The sequence below is a fragment of the Leptodactylus fuscus genome, chromosome 8 (assembly GCF_031893055.1).
Source record: "Leptodactylus fuscus isolate aLepFus1 chromosome 8, aLepFus1.hap2, whole genome shotgun sequence".
In the NCBI taxonomy this organism is placed as follows: domain Eukaryota; kingdom Metazoa; phylum Chordata; class Amphibia; order Anura; family Leptodactylidae; genus Leptodactylus; species Leptodactylus fuscus.
The window spans coordinates 62,039,694-62,055,300 of NC_134272.1; the positions used below are offsets into that span (position 1 = coordinate 62,039,694).

At 42.2% G+C, this 15,607-nt stretch overlaps 1 protein-coding gene across 1 annotated transcript in view; it reads left to right on the forward strand.

Moving 5' to 3' along the window:
- The window catches only part of UBE2E3 (ubiquitin conjugating enzyme E2 E3), a 48,138-nt gene extending 32,966 nt beyond the window's left edge, over positions 1-15,172 (forward strand). Inside the window, exons 4-6 of the mRNA XM_075283829.1 lie at positions 7,804-7,936; positions 10,060-10,207; positions 14,566-15,172. Coding sequence (XP_075139930.1) covers positions 7,804-7,936; positions 10,060-10,207; positions 14,566-14,663 — 379 coding nt within the window. The 3' untranslated portion in view covers positions 14,664-15,172. The remainder of the gene's footprint in view (positions 1-7,803; positions 7,937-10,059; positions 10,208-14,565) is intronic.
- Positions 15,173-15,607: the final 435 nt, after the last annotated feature.

Here is a 15,607-nt window from a genome sequence, read left to right on the forward strand (position 1 = left end):
GCCGTGTCTTCGGCATTGTAGCCTCCTATTGAAGCTGTGATGTGGTTTTTGTTGCCTTTATGGGGAGGTGGGAATAAATACATTTAACCACATTTAACCTTTAAACAAATGTGTAGTGGAAACTTCTAGTGCCATTTAAATGCTGAATTTTAAGTTTGCACCTCCCCCACCCGCCCATAGGAAAATGTTACATTGTAGAAAGAATGATTCTGTGTTATATTGTGGTAATAAACTGATATGGTCAATGAACATGAATTTAGTTTTCGATTATTTTGTAATGTTGTGTTTGCCAGAGCATGTTACTTGCTGGAAAGCGGTTTTATAACATACTTACTAGAACAATAAAATAAGTATAATGTGGATTTGTAGCTTGCGGAGGAAGAGTCCGTGCCCGGATGTCTTACAAATTGGACACATTACAGCTAAATTCATGATACTGTATTTTGCGAGTTGAAACAAGTAATTGAGTATCTATAGGGTTACATGGGTTATCAGGGGCGAAAAAATAAAAGGTAAAAGTTTTTTAAAATGACAGTATTTCCAACAATGCATAGTGCTCACTGGGGTTTACTGCCTGGGGACTTAAAGGTGGTTTTCCTGACCAAAGTCTTCTTATTCATACTGATCCTATCCATAGTATGTGATCTGTGACGGTCCAGCAGCAAGAACCCACAAAGATCAGCAGGTCCCGAAAGTTGCTAGTAGACAACAGTGCATTTCTCTGAAAACCCCACTAGACTGCGGACAGGGCTTTAATAGGAGCAGCACTGCCCAGCCATGAGTAGTTTCCGGAAGCCAGAGACTACTACAACAGCTAATCTGTATGGGGTATGGGTGTCAAACCCCCGCAGATCATACCGATGACTTATTCTGGGGATAGTTCACAAGTATGAATCCATTTGGGGCTGGAAAATCCCATTAACACACCCAGTAAGTGCATGGAGATGCCGCTCACTTGAAAAATGTAGATAAATTGCATTGAATTTTTTTTTTTTTCTAATGTAGATTGTGATCCCCACATAGATCTCACAATGTACATTTTTCCCGATCAGTATGTCTTTGGAATATGGGATGGAAATCCATGCAAACGCAGGGAGAACATACAAACTCCTTGCAGATGGGTTTTTACCCATGACAGGATTTGAACACCAGGACTCCAGCACTGCAAGGCTGCAGTGCTAACCACTGAGCCACCGTGTGGCCACTATTTGCATTGATATTTTAATGGGGTTTCCTGATCTCTTAAGATATGTCATCACTTTATGATCCAAGGTTTTTGTACTTCCAGATTGGAGTCGGGAAGGAATTTTTTCCCCTGAAATGGGGCAATTGGCCTAAGCCCCATGGGGCTTCCTCTGGTCTGTTTATAGCTCGGCCAAATGTCTTCATTACAATACTACTTTTTGTTTTAACGTTTCAGTATTCCCTATGCTTATTAAAGGGGTGTTCAAGCCAGAGAAAAAGTGGCGCCCCTGCCATTCAATTTTTTTAGAGAGTGAATTGACCTATACAATCCCGCAGTGTTATACATTGTAGTGTAATCCGTGTGTGTTACCTTCTGTACAGCTTCCTCCAGGGACTATATTAACTCCGAGGTAATGATAGTATTTGTTTCTTCTCACTCTGGCGAGTTGTCGTCTCTGGTTTCATACAGTCTGTTGTGACGTAACCTCAGGTTTTATTTCAAGGGCTATTAAAACGTACACCTTTTTATAATAACCCTGTGCCGTGTGTTGTGGGTTTGTCACCTTCCTGCACAGCGATAACACACATATCCTTTTGTGTGCTCCTCTGAAGGAGATGTCGTGACTGAAGCTGTCCGTCTAGATCTACCTGCAATACTTACAGGGATTCTCCTACATCTTCTGACATGCCAAAACATTTAAAGGGATCCTATCATTGGATACCCTTTTTTTCTGACTGACACGTAGGAATAGCCTTAAGAAAGGCTATTCTTCTCCTACCTTTAACTGTCTTCTCTGCGCTGCCATTCGGAATATAAGTATGCAAATGAGTTCTCTCTCAGCACTAGGGGCGGTCCCTGGCGCTCAAACCGTACTGGGGCGTCCCCAATGCTGCGAGAGAACGATCCAGCACCGCCTCCATCTTCTTCTGGAAAGCCCTCTCCTTATGTCTTCCTCCGTCTTGGCCATTTTCTTGTGGCCACTTACACAGTATGCTGGTGTAGTCGGCCGTTTTCTTGTGGCCGGGGCATGCGCAGTCAGCTCTGCCCGAGGCCTAGACAATTGAAACCCAGGACGGAAGAAGACAGAGGGAGAGGCCGTTCCAGAAGAAGATAGAGGCGGCGCTGGAGAGTTCTCTAAATGGAGCGGCAGATCATGGTGGATCCAGTGGATTGCCAGAATACCTCTTTAAGCCGCTCTGTATGGAAGCTGATTCTTTGTCTATAGTCACTGAACCACTCTGTGCACGTTACATCTTCTTTATCTACTTAGTTCTTGGTTTGCTGAATACTGTCACGGTCTGGTCTCTGTGTATCCAGTCTAATGTATTCTGCCGGGTCAGATATACTGGGGAGAGAAGAGAAAGAAACTGCAACATCTGCAGAATACTGGCACACGAAATCCAACTTTACTTTATTCATGTGGATCCTGTTAAATTGGTCTGTATAGACCTTGCACAGTGATGTCGCCATGTCGGGGTAAAGTTTTGATAGGACAATAGATGTTACTTTCTGTATCTACTCTGCGGTACGGCCTTAATGTAGCTATGATAACCGCATTACAATCTGAGCGTTATATAAATGGCTGACACGTGACTTTAATCTATCTAAGCTCGGGTAAATGTCATCGGTTCAGCCTGTACTAGAAGCCCTTACTATGATTTATTAGACATAATGTACCTCTAGCCGTGAAAATAAACACATTACAGGAAATAATATCTCGCATATGATATGTGCTTTCTCCCAGCAGATCTGCTTAAACTGAGCAGACACTAAATAAATAACCTCCCATCAATGACCAGCGGGTTAATCCACCCTGTCATTGGCCTGTATTCATCAAGTTATTCTCAAGTCTCTATTATGGGGGGGGTCAGTATTTACTCATTTGCATTGGTTCCCGTTCTATTGGTTCCATTTATATTACGTTCTACTGTATTATACAATTTATAATATTAAATCTATAAGACCATATAAAGTATAGAACGTATTCCTGTGTGCAAGGTTATATAATTAGTCATGTAATCCTAATCTCACCATGATTTTTATGGAGTGTTCCCAATTGTGCTCCCTTCAAGTGTTATTGTGTGGGGTTTTTTTTTTCTTTAAATAAATCCTAAATGGTATTACAGTTCTTTAATATATCTTGATATGGGTAGACACTCCATTTTTAATGTTAAACATGTTGTAGCTGCCAGGGAGGGAGATGAGCCGGCCTCCGCCTCAGGTTCCAGTCCAAAAAACCCCGTGTGAACTTACCCTTAGGATTCCCAATCATCAAGGTGTCCCATAAGAAGTGTAAGAATGGTGAGCACTCACCACTTTAACCTTAAATTCACGCAAGGTTTTTTTGGACCGGATTTTGACGTGGAATCCGCCTCAGAATCCAACTCCAGAAAACGCTTCCCATTGACTTCATTGGGAGCCGTTCACCTCTTTTTTCCACTAGCGTTTTTTTTGGCGCTCGCGGAAAAAATAAGCGAGCTGCCCTATCTTGACGTGGAATCCGCTGCAGCGTCCACGGCGCAACACTGCCTCCTCCTGCCTAGGCCCATTCATTTGGTCCTTATCTGCAGCGCAATGCCGCAACTGGATGCCAGTGCACTACATCGGCATCCAGTCGCGGCTAGCCGTGTTTTGGACTGGATAATGAGGCGGCCTCCACGTCAAAATCAGGTCCAAAAAACCCTGTGTGAACTCAGCCTTAGAGTCCTCATCGAGTGGTGTAAGAGTTTCCTAATCCGGCTCCTAATACCTTCCAGTAGTCTTTGCACCCCCTGCCCAAGCACATGACGGCAGCAGATGGTGCGTATATAAAACCATATGTATTGCAGTCATGTACATCGAGTATGGAGTGTAAAGAAATGGTTAAATCCAGAATGATTCTCTAGTGCACAATAGGATGAAGAAACAGATGGAGATTCTTTGATTTCCGGGAACACTTGTCTGATACATTACTACTATATTTGACCATCAGAAGATAATAATGATTTCTGTGGCTGCGCTGTGCAGGTACTTGATGAAATATTTCAGACATTCTTTAGATGGCAGCAGAAGGACTCAGAAATCATTAATGGTGAATACCACTTCATGCTTTTCTTATAAGAGCAGCTACACTGGGTTCCTGCCTGTACTGTGCGTATTACAGGGTATACAGTGCCCGATTAGGGTCTATAATACTCAGACTCTACTTATGTATATTCAGCAGATTTCTTTTTTCTTCTGCTTGCTGCTATTTTGGAAAAATCCTGAGTACGGTTGGGGCCACACGTAGCTGTATCCAAGCAGGTCTCCACCAGTGACTAATCCACTATAATGTACAATATACAGTAACAGGTAATGCTAATCCACATACGGCTGGAAAACCACAGTGCAAAGTGTTCGGTCCTGCGGGTTAGGTCCATTTCTCGCTGTTGGTTCAATATGATCTTCCATCTTTTGCAGTACAGAGTTTGAATACTGACAAAAGGGTCTTCTGATACCCGCAGCAGCCCCTCTATGTGTGGCCCGATCCTAATACAGCAATAGTACATATATAGCTGATGGATTTGGTCCATGTATCCCCATTAGTCAGGATGTCTCTCTCTTGGCTGACTGGTTATTAAAGGGGTCATCTGGTGACTTTAAAAAAAGTTATAACTTGCTAATTTACATCACAGGGCTTTTCAGAAACTTGGACTAAAATCACAAATAAGATATTGTGGGGAACGACGAAGGACACCCACCGAACAGCTAATTGAGAGGGCGTCTGCACGGTTTACCAGCTGGAAGCACAGCACCTCACACTGTGTAGTGGCTGTGCCTGGTTACTGCAGCTGTAGTTGGTTTATAATGAAAGAGGTTGTCCAAGATCTAAACATATTGGGCATTGAGGACCTATACAAAGGATAGGCCATATTATTAGATCGGTCAGGGTCCGACACCTAAGCCCTGACCTGATCAGCTGATGCAGCCTCCAGAAGTTCTGTACAATGTAGCAGTGGCGCCTCTAACTGCAACCCCGCTCCCATTCACTCATTTGAATAGGAGAAGGGTGGCTTTGTGCCGTATACTTCATGTATAGCTTCCGGCAGCCGCGCCAGCTGATGGATGAACCAGGGCCTGACACTGATGGCCTCTATTGTGTATAGGTCATTAGTGTAATATATTCAGGTCCAAGTACGGTATATCTGTAGTTCTGACATACTGTAACGTGCGCCTAGATAACCCCCCTTATAGTCAGAAATATCTTGGATGGGGCATTAGTCCAGTTTAAAAGTGTCCAACATTCACATGTCATTTACAGATGGGTGTCTGTGATTTGGCGACTAGGGGTTAATATGCATACGGTTTCCTATAATCCCCCAATGGAGCGAAAAAGTCTTGTAAGTCTCTATATGCCTGTAAAGGTGCACACTCCTAAAGGAGTGATATCATCCCCTGATACTGTTTACCATGGCAGTTGCCTAAAAAAGAAGTGCTGGGTCTAATCAATGGGAGATCATTAAACATCTCTCCCCCCTCCCCCTTTAATAATAATCTGGATGGGTTTATACCTTTTAGGACTTCATATTTACATACAAGACTCTTCAGACTAGGCGTCCGCCCTACGTTGCTGGTAAATGTGCCGCTCTCTTTACTATAGCCTTATTTCTTTCGTTGCTTTCTATGGCACTTTAGCGGGCAAGGGACATAAATTTCCGATTTCTTCCCGTCTATGACAAAGTTGCTTTCTGCTTTATTTACATGAGACAGGCAACCCCTTGTAGTCTCCGGATTCAGAGGACTGGTGTCTTTGTAGTCTGTCCGTTTTATTTTTTTCTATTCTGCCTCTAATTATTAGTGTGGAGAGTCTGTGGTCCTCCGAATACTGAGCGAAGAGGCTTTCACCATTGGGTTTATATGTAGGATTCAGTAGGTCTCTGATATTATAGAGATGGGGTTTCTACTAATAAAGATCTGCTGGGACGGTTTCTCTTTAGAGTATCAAGAATCGTATGCAGTGTTCTCCCAGGAAAAGGATATGCAAACAGTCAAAAAAAAAAAGTGCTGTTAGTGCACCCTGCAAAGTCGCTGGTCTAGAAGTCCATGTCCAGTCCTTTAACAGGCCTTACAGCAAAATGAGGATGTAAGCCAAACAGGCATGGCTTACGGTATGGGGTCTTGAGACCAGACCAGACACAGATGAGCTGTTCTAGAAGCCACTTGTGGACAGGGAGCGCAGCACATCACCAAACCTTTCTAGTAATAGGAGCCTGGAGGCTGCTAGAAAAGCTGATCGATACGGGGTCCAAACATCAGACCCCCACAGGTGTGATATGGATTACCTTTCAGTTTGGGGCCTTTAAATTCTAGGAATGGCCACTTCTCAACAGGTGGCACTAGAGGTACCGCGTGTGTGCTTTTATATGCATGTATCTGTGTGTGTATATGGATATGTGTGTGTGTGTGTGTGTGTATATATACATATATATATATTGGGACCCTCCAACATCTATAGTAGTGCTATAGCAGTCCTAGAAGTCACATAACTGGTGCTTGGGGACTGCAGTACACTCCTGGGAGATGCAGATGTTAACCCTATATAGACCGATTCTGCAGTCATACTTTTTCATCAGTCCCCTAACTCTTAGTAACCTACATCTATGTTGGCATGCAGTAGATGATGACGAATATGCTGTGATGTCACGAGCCAGGACTGTATTGAGCACTGGAACGCTTAGGAGCTAGAAGCCATAGACAGGCAGTTCACTGTACAGTATAGTGGTGCATATAGTGTAGGGGCTGCTGACTATAATAAGAATGAAATTTGACTTTATTTTACTTTCCTGTAGTAACAAAGAAGCTTTAAAGTGTATTAGAAACATATTCCCCATACACCCGCCTACAAACTAGCAATATAACGGATTTGTCAGAAGAAAGTTCATATATTTATAATAAAGAAGTTCTGTCTATAGGTTAGATCTTCTTCTCTTTTTGGGGGTCTGCTTCTTAATACTTTTAAGCAGTGTATCTGGATATTGTAAAGAAAGTCACTTATTTGGGGGCAGGAGCTGTTGTTTAGAATTGAGAGATGCTAAGTAAGTTCTGTCTCTTTGGAGGACCTGGCACTTCCCTACATTATATGGACAGCTCTTTGATATTAATGGGTATTCCCATCTGGAATATTTCTAACATATCCACTGGGAGACTTGCCTTTCTTGGATGTCTCATGAAAGTGAATGGAAATTTCTCTTCTCATTGCAGCATTGAGACACCGGTTGGAGGCCCCATTCTCGAAAGTTTGAACCTCCATCTAAGCAGGGTTTATGGCATATCCACAGGTAGTGCTGCAGGGAATTGAATACTAGGTTCTACTGTAGAGTACAGCTAACTTCTACAGGTCCTTGCTTGTGGGACACTCTATGATCAGCTTATTATCAGGGGACCCTTTTAACAAAACAGGGTACCCTTAAAGGAGTTGGCAGCTTTCCAAAATCTGTTTCTTGGCCTGGTGTTTGACGATTGTAAAAGTGTACCGGTTTTTGTCTGTACTACCTATACCCTATTTTGTCATACAGTAACCATATAACCATTTCTACTGTTAACCATTGCTCTTTTGTGTTTAGTGAAATTAAATACCCTTTTATTTTTCCTGCTTCTAGTGCTGGCCCAAAGGGAGACAACATCTATGAATGGAGGTCGACTATTCTAGGACCACCAGGATCCGTATACGAAGGAGGAGTATTTTTTTTGGATATCACTTTTTCATCCGATTATCCATTCAAGCCACCAAAGGTAAATGAAATCTCCAAAGTTTTCAAGGAGGCTAAAAATGTTCCGCAGAGGTCTCTAATGGCTTAAAAAAATTAAGTGGTACTTGCCTTGCCAACCACTGCCAATATGATGCTTACCGGTCCCAATAGGTCTCTACTTCCTGGTCCCGATTCAGCACACAGGAAATGCCCACTCAGCCTGTCGGTGCTTGAGGGGTTCACCAGCGCAGAGAGAGACTGGCCACAGAGTATTATCCCACCAGCAGAGAGTCCACTTGCGCTTTTGAGATAGTTTCATAGGGGGATGCAAATGTTTAGAAAAGGGACAAAGTGGGTTAAAAATATTAAACTAAGCCCCTCTTAAAGTGACCTTACCAGCCTGTACTGCTGATATTCCAGTGCTTAGTGAGTCCTGCTGGTCTCTACTTCCTGGTCCCATCTGACAGGCAAGTAATACTAGTGGGGGGAGGAATTGTACTGATTTTTATGAAAAGGAGCTGATCTGGGGGTTGTTTTCAGGTTCTCCACTGTGACACCATTTTGGCTGCCCCTTCCTTTAATTGTTCTGTTTGGAGCACGAGGCTACTCCATATCACTTGTGTTGCTTTTATTCGAGATAGTCATTTCACAAACTTGGCTGTCGCCTGCGATGACCGGCCGGAGGTTTCAGACTAGTGTAGACTTCTGCATATCCCAGCGGATCAGTAACGTGAAGGCGTGAGACTGTAATATGACTATAGACAGCATTACTAAATCTGACTCAGAGGAGACAAATATAAAATTGTGAGACAAGAGCCGCCGTTTTAAATCCGGTACAGCCAGAAATAAAATGCCATTTACTCCCTAAAATGTATTACTGCTATATATATGGGATCTTGAAGCGAGTTCAGCCATAGTCTATTAAATTGTAATGGCTCATGAAAAGTATCTTTTTTTTATTTTTTATTAGAAAAAAATGGGGATTAGGTAATGTTAAAATTAAAAATGAAATGTAATCTTATCCAATAGATTATTTTACTAGTGTCCATTTCTAAAACTTTACATTGTGATGTCAGAAAGGAGACCAGACAAGTGAGATAGACGCCTTATAGTGCAAGATGCCAAGGGTTATTTTTTTTTCTTTAACATATATTGGCTCAGGATTTTTCCAACAGCTCAATACGAGACGCCGTAATAGTATTAAGCATTGACTTTCTAGTGAAGTATCTGGTCTTGGCAGCTTATGTATATTACTATAGTTTTATTGGACTTGCTTTATTGCTTTTAGGAGAAGTCCACATGTGGCGGTTCTGTCTCTGTTCCAGCCATAGATCTGGCTTCTGAAACCACACGCGATCAAGTTTGTGGAAAAATTGTGTTACATGGCTTCCATTCAAATGGATAAACATCCCCAAAATTTTTTACACCCCCTCTTAGTTTGGGATCACCACATACTTTGGTGTATATGAATAAGAATAATTGTGGTAAATTTCAGGAGCAAATCTAGAAATTCTAGAGAGTGGTGGGCATGATGGCTATGCAGTCAAGAACAATTTTTGGTGGGGTTGGAGTATGAAATAAGTTGCCAACTTAGGCTAAGTTCACACTGGTACAGGGAACTCAGTCGTTTAGGTCCACCAAGGGAACCAAACAACTGAGAGCCTGGCTGCTAAAACAGACTATATTGGGGTCCGCTGGGCGTCCTTCAGGTTTCTGTGCCGGACTTTTCTCTCCAAGAAGAGTCTAGATTCTCCTACGAAGACTCAGATGCAGATGTGAACCTAGCCTCGAGATTTTGAAGCTGGAACCTGACTGCGCTGGGTCCAGTTGAGTCCCATCAGCTGATCTCTTAAGACGTATGATAAGACAACCCCTTCAATGTTTAGTTAACAAAATACTTATAGTTATGACCAGATGTATCCCTCTGTAAAGGCGAGGGATGATGAGGCAAATGGTTCGCTCCAATCCTTCTGTCTCTTCATGTAATCCCAGACAGACTGGGTGATAATGAGATCGGGGCTCTGTGGGGGCCGTATCATCACTTCCAGGACTTCCCCTCCAAAGAGCAGTCACTCCAAATATTGATGGGATTTTTTTTCTTCGTTCCCTTTCATACAACAGCACTAGATATACGTTTAACGCATCATTATTTTACTTTTATTTTAGGTCACATTCAGAACCAGAATCTATCACTGTAATATCAACAGCCAAGGAGTAATCTGCTTGGATATTCTGAAAGACAACTGGAGTCCAGCATTGACTATATCAAAAGTTTTGCTATCTATTTGTTCCCTCTTGACAGACTGCAACCCTGGTAAGTCGGTAAATGCACGTGGGGCAAAAAGTGCTCCAATAATACTTCTATCCAATGCTGGAAAATGAAAGCGGTCACAGGTCTTCTGTCCATGGTTACGGCACCCTGCTCAACACCTCTTTCAGTCCCAGTTATTTGGGCAGGGGGTGCTCTGTGATCTTAGTTTAGCTACTCATGAATATTAACCCCCTCTGGACACTTTCCCCCCCCCCCTAAATGTCAGAACATTTTTATATCTGTAATCAGCATAGCCACATGGGGGTTTATTTTTTGCAGGACGAGGTATGTGTCTTAATGGCACCATTGATTGTGCCATATAATGTATTGAGAAACCTTTTTCAAAAACTGGGGGTAAATGGAAGAAAAACAATTCTGTCATTGGATTTTGTATTTAGTTTTTGCATAGTTCTATTGTACAATAAAAAAAATTACCTGTTAACTGTTAGGGTTGGACAATTAATCAAAAGTCGGCTTAATTAATCGTTAGGAACTTGCATGCATCAATTTTTTTTTTATTTTTTTTTTATTATTTTACATCGAGACGATCCTGCCTCACTAATGGTTATATCTCTAACCATATGCTATCCGAGCAGGACTTCTGATATGTGAGTAAGATATGTGACCTAACTAGGGGGTGTGGCCTGTAAAACGGGAGTGTCCTAAAATCAACCATTAAATGTAATCCAGGTAAAATGTTCAATTAAACGAGAACATAAAATAAGTCCTATCATATATTGTGGATGAGTACAGTAGAAAATAGGAAAAATTAACGAAACTTTAAGGGTTTTGGGGGGGGAAGGGGGGTTTAGGGTGAGGTGTAGCTTATTGATACCTTTTGAGATGCAACAATTTTTTTTATTACATTTATTGGTGGGGATCACCAAAAGCAGCCATTAAGTTTATTTTTTTAAATTTAAAATGTTTTTATTTATTTAGTTTTTTATACATGTAAGTCTCATTTCACCAAGTCCTAATCAACTTTCCCCAGATGGTGAGCTCTGCCCAACCCGCCACGTCACTGCTGAGTAACAGTGAATGTGATTGGTCAAAGCCCTAACTAAAGTCCTTCCTTATAGACTACAAAAAGAAAGGGCTATACTCCCATAAGGATATATTGAAATATAACATTGAGAGTCTGAAATTTGAGCATGAATCAATAGACGCTTGAAACGTTAAATCCAATGTATTCATTGATTGATACAAATGGGGTATTTGTTTTTTTACAATGTTACACAAGACAAGAATGCCTTCAGTCGTGATCTCTTCTGAAGCTGCAGCTTTGCTTCATTGAGTCCTCTTACAAATCTGAATTGCATATCGCCGTGCGTGCTGTAAATTATGTTCTTACATTTGTAATTTCAGGGCAGAACAGATGGCGAAGGTTTAATGCAAAGTAATGTGTCTATTAAAATAACCATGCTGCCAAGTGCATGTGGAGGACAATTTCTTACATCAGTAAAATACATTTGGGGAGATCCTTGTGTGACAAGTAGGATTCGGAAAAGATCTCTCTGCAGATCGGAGACTTTTCCAAGAAACGTGACAAGTTTAATGTCTTGTACAGTCATTACTAGTGTTTCCCCCTCATCAGTCCATCACAAGTACATGTAATACTAGACACAGAAACCTTGTTCAACCACTCTGGGGACATACAAGGGCTTATTAAGATTGTCCAAATTAGGGAATCTGTCTTATTATGGACGGACGGCAATGGAAAGAGCTCAACAACTACTGACTAGCAGTTAGGGTATGTCTACTCCGGATGTATACACCTCAGATTTCCCACCTCAGAAGATCAGGCACTCACAAGTTAATGAAGATTTCTGAAATGTTATCCTTCTGCTGTGGAAAATAATCAAAATGGAAACTGAATAGAATTTGACCATGAAAGACAATTCTTGTCCACATTCTGATTAACATTGAGACCAATGTTATTGATTGTACAACTTTTTACTATACAATTTTCCAATATACTTTTCTGTATCAGTTCCTCGGTTTTCCAGATCTCTGCTTGCTGTCATTCCTTATGCTTACTCCCAGTGGTCATGTGATGTACAGTCCATGGTCATGTAATGAATACACAGATTTCTAATTATTATGCTGTGACCGTAACGAGCCGTGCACCAGTGTGTCCATCACATGACCATGAACTGATTTCTATCCACTTGAAGTAAGCTGAATCAGTGACAGCAAGCAGAAATCTAGAAAACCGGAAGGAATCAACATGCATATTATATTGGAAAATTGTATAACTTTTTATTATACAAAACCATAACATGGGTCTCTCCATATTGGTTGGAAAGTGGACAACCCCTTAAAGAGGACCTTTTATATACCGCTAGAAAGTCAACAGTGGGGGAGGAGGGCGCGTTCCTCACAGCTTAGTGTCATGGCTGGGCAGTAAGTAACGCCCCCTCTGACAGTATAGAGCTACGGACAGCACTATCAAGAGGGCGTTCCTCACAGCCCAGATAGACTGTCAGGAACGCCCTTCTGATAGTGAGGAGATATCTGTAGCGGCACTGATATCTCCAGCCCCGGGGCACATCATGTGAAAGATGACAGTGCAATGAATTCAGCGCACTGTCGGCTTTGTATCGGTATATAAAACGGCATGAAAGGTCGTCTTTAATATCCATTTTACAATATTACAATTTATTTTGTGGATTTTCACAGTGAATAATGTACAACAAATCTGCATCCAAGGATTCATGGCGGATTCATTGCAAAATGTTTATTCCTCTGAATTCATGTCCCATGTGGTCATACTCCTTATTAGAGATGAGTGAGTAGTATTCGATCGGATACCTCCCCTGCATAGTTATTGGTGTAAAAAAGCGCCAGGGAAGGTGGGAGGGGCATCAAATTTTTACTGCATTTACCGCGTGGTATTCGACCGACTACACCAATAACTATGCAGGGGAGGTATTTGATCGAATACTACTCGCGCATCTCTACTCCTTATACTTTCACCAGTTTAAAGGGGTTGTCCCGTCACAAGGATCCTATCTATACTGCTTGTTAATGTGGATGTAAGACTTTTCCTAAATACATTGCTTCAGCAAAACTCCTTTGTTTGGCCACTATCTTACTTTATTCATTTTTTTGTGGCCACAGCCCTGACCTAGCTGCTCCTGAGTCAAGTGATGTATCTGCTGCTCTGAAGGGGGAGGGAGGAGGGGCTAAGTGCAGGGAGCAAGCCTGGAGGGGGGGGTAGTTTACCCTTTGGGGGACAGGTGAAGTCAGCAACATCGCTATGTGCCTGCCCTGCATGAAGCCAGCAGCGGCGCGGAGGAACGGAATAACAGCATCGCTTCTGCCGCTGCTTGCTTCATGCAGGGCAGGCACATAGCGATGTTGCTGACTTCACCTATGCCGGCATCTAACTCCGCCTATTACAGCGGATGCTGGGGACTGTTAGACGCCGGCACAGGCACATCGCTATGCTTCTGCCCTGCATGAAGCCAGCAGCGGCAGAAGCGATGCTGTTCCGCTCCGGAGTCACATATGCAAAGCCAAGCGGCGAGATGCCGCCGGCCCTGCGTGCAAGCTCATACACCAGTCTAGCCTTCACAATGCTAATACAGACCCGCAGGGTGTCGGGTCTGTATTCGCATTGTGAAGGGTAGACTGGTGTATGAACGCGCACGCAGGGCCGGCGGCATCTCGCCGCTTGGCTTTGCATATGTGACCCTGCCCACCAATGACGAGACAAAGCCGGAAGACAGAAGATTTTAGAGGAACGAAGATGGGTAAGTATGCGACGTGGGACAACCCCTTTAAGCACCCCTGAGCTGATTTGGAAACAAGTCCTAAACGTCCCCTGCTACTACTGTTTAACCACGTTCTCCTACCAGTCCCTTTCACTTTGCTACGGTGTTAACATGCCAACATGGACACGTCACCACCAATCTCTGGCTATGATGGTGACTCAATATAGCCAGTGACTATACTCACTGCTGCAACAACGATGTCCCAAAAGTTAGTAAGGACCTGGCATATTGGAGCAGGAGTACCATTGTGCACTACTCGTGCGTGCGCAGCACTGCTTTTACACTAATAGGGGTACAGCTTAAACATTAGTATCTTGAAGGTGTTTTGGACAAGGACATCAAATGCAAGTTTTGTCTATGTAAGACTTGTACGGTCACTGTTTCATTTTTCCAGAGGTTGAAATAAACATGACTGCAAGAAAGAACTACATAGTTATGTGGATAACAAGTTGTAAATGTCACCTTTATAAACCACAATGTAATTGTGTAACTTCAGGATGATGAAAATGCTATCCATGCAAGAGGAATACTATATTTGCTGTCAAATGTATTTTTATTGAATATATTTTTTTATCTCCTCCACAGCTGATCCCTTGGTTGGAAGCATAGCCACTCAGTATTTGACCAACAGAGCAGAGCATGACAGGATAGCCAGGCAGTGGACCAAGAGATACGCTACATAAAGTGTACAGCGTGAAGAAGCACAAGGCATCTGTACAATGTGCAAGGAATCTTTATAGCCTTTACAATACGGACTTCTGTGTATATGTTAAACTGATTCTACTCTCTGCTTTTATCCTATATGGTTATACTGCCCCAGAAAGGTAAATGCTATCAAGAGTAGAACTTTGTAGCTGTAGATTAGTCATGTTAAAATGCCTACTTGCAAGTCTTGCTTCTTTGGGATATCAAAATGTATTTTGTGATGTACTAAGGATACCGTTCCAAACCAAATATTATAGTGCATTTTAGCCTAATTCATTATCTGTATGACGACGTTATTAAAGTTAGCTGTAGATTACTAGAAGATGTCATTTGTATTAAACCCAGAAATATTTCCAATGATGTGGTACACGCTGTTGTGAATACTGTTTTACCTTTGTCAGTTTGTACTGAAAGGATTTCCTTTATCCCTTTGTAGCTCAGAGAGCACCCAATGTATTACCCCGAACACAATAAACATGTTCCCTAAGGTGTAGTTTCTTTGCTTCCACATGTAATATTGAGTGACGCAGCGCCGAGTAATCCGCTTTTTGATCATGTTGATTTGCGATGCAGTTTATGGTTATGTTTATAGACGCGTTACTTATTCTTGCTTTTTTGTTAAAGAATTGATAAATGTATATATTTGGATGGTTATATAGTGGAGGGGAGTGTCTCAAGATCATCAATGGCAAAGGGAAAGGTTCGTAACTGATCTATCAGGGGACTTTGTTGCCTTATCTGGATGTGAGACAAAGCGTATAAGGTTTATATTATTGCACAAGAGTAAACCTTGATAGGACTCCTTAGGGCTCGTTCACACTGGGCAAGAGGGGGGCGGATTATGGCGCTGATTTCACGTCATAATCCGCCCCCTCACTATGGAGGTCTATGTAGACCGCCAGCTTACTTTTTTTTCTTGAGT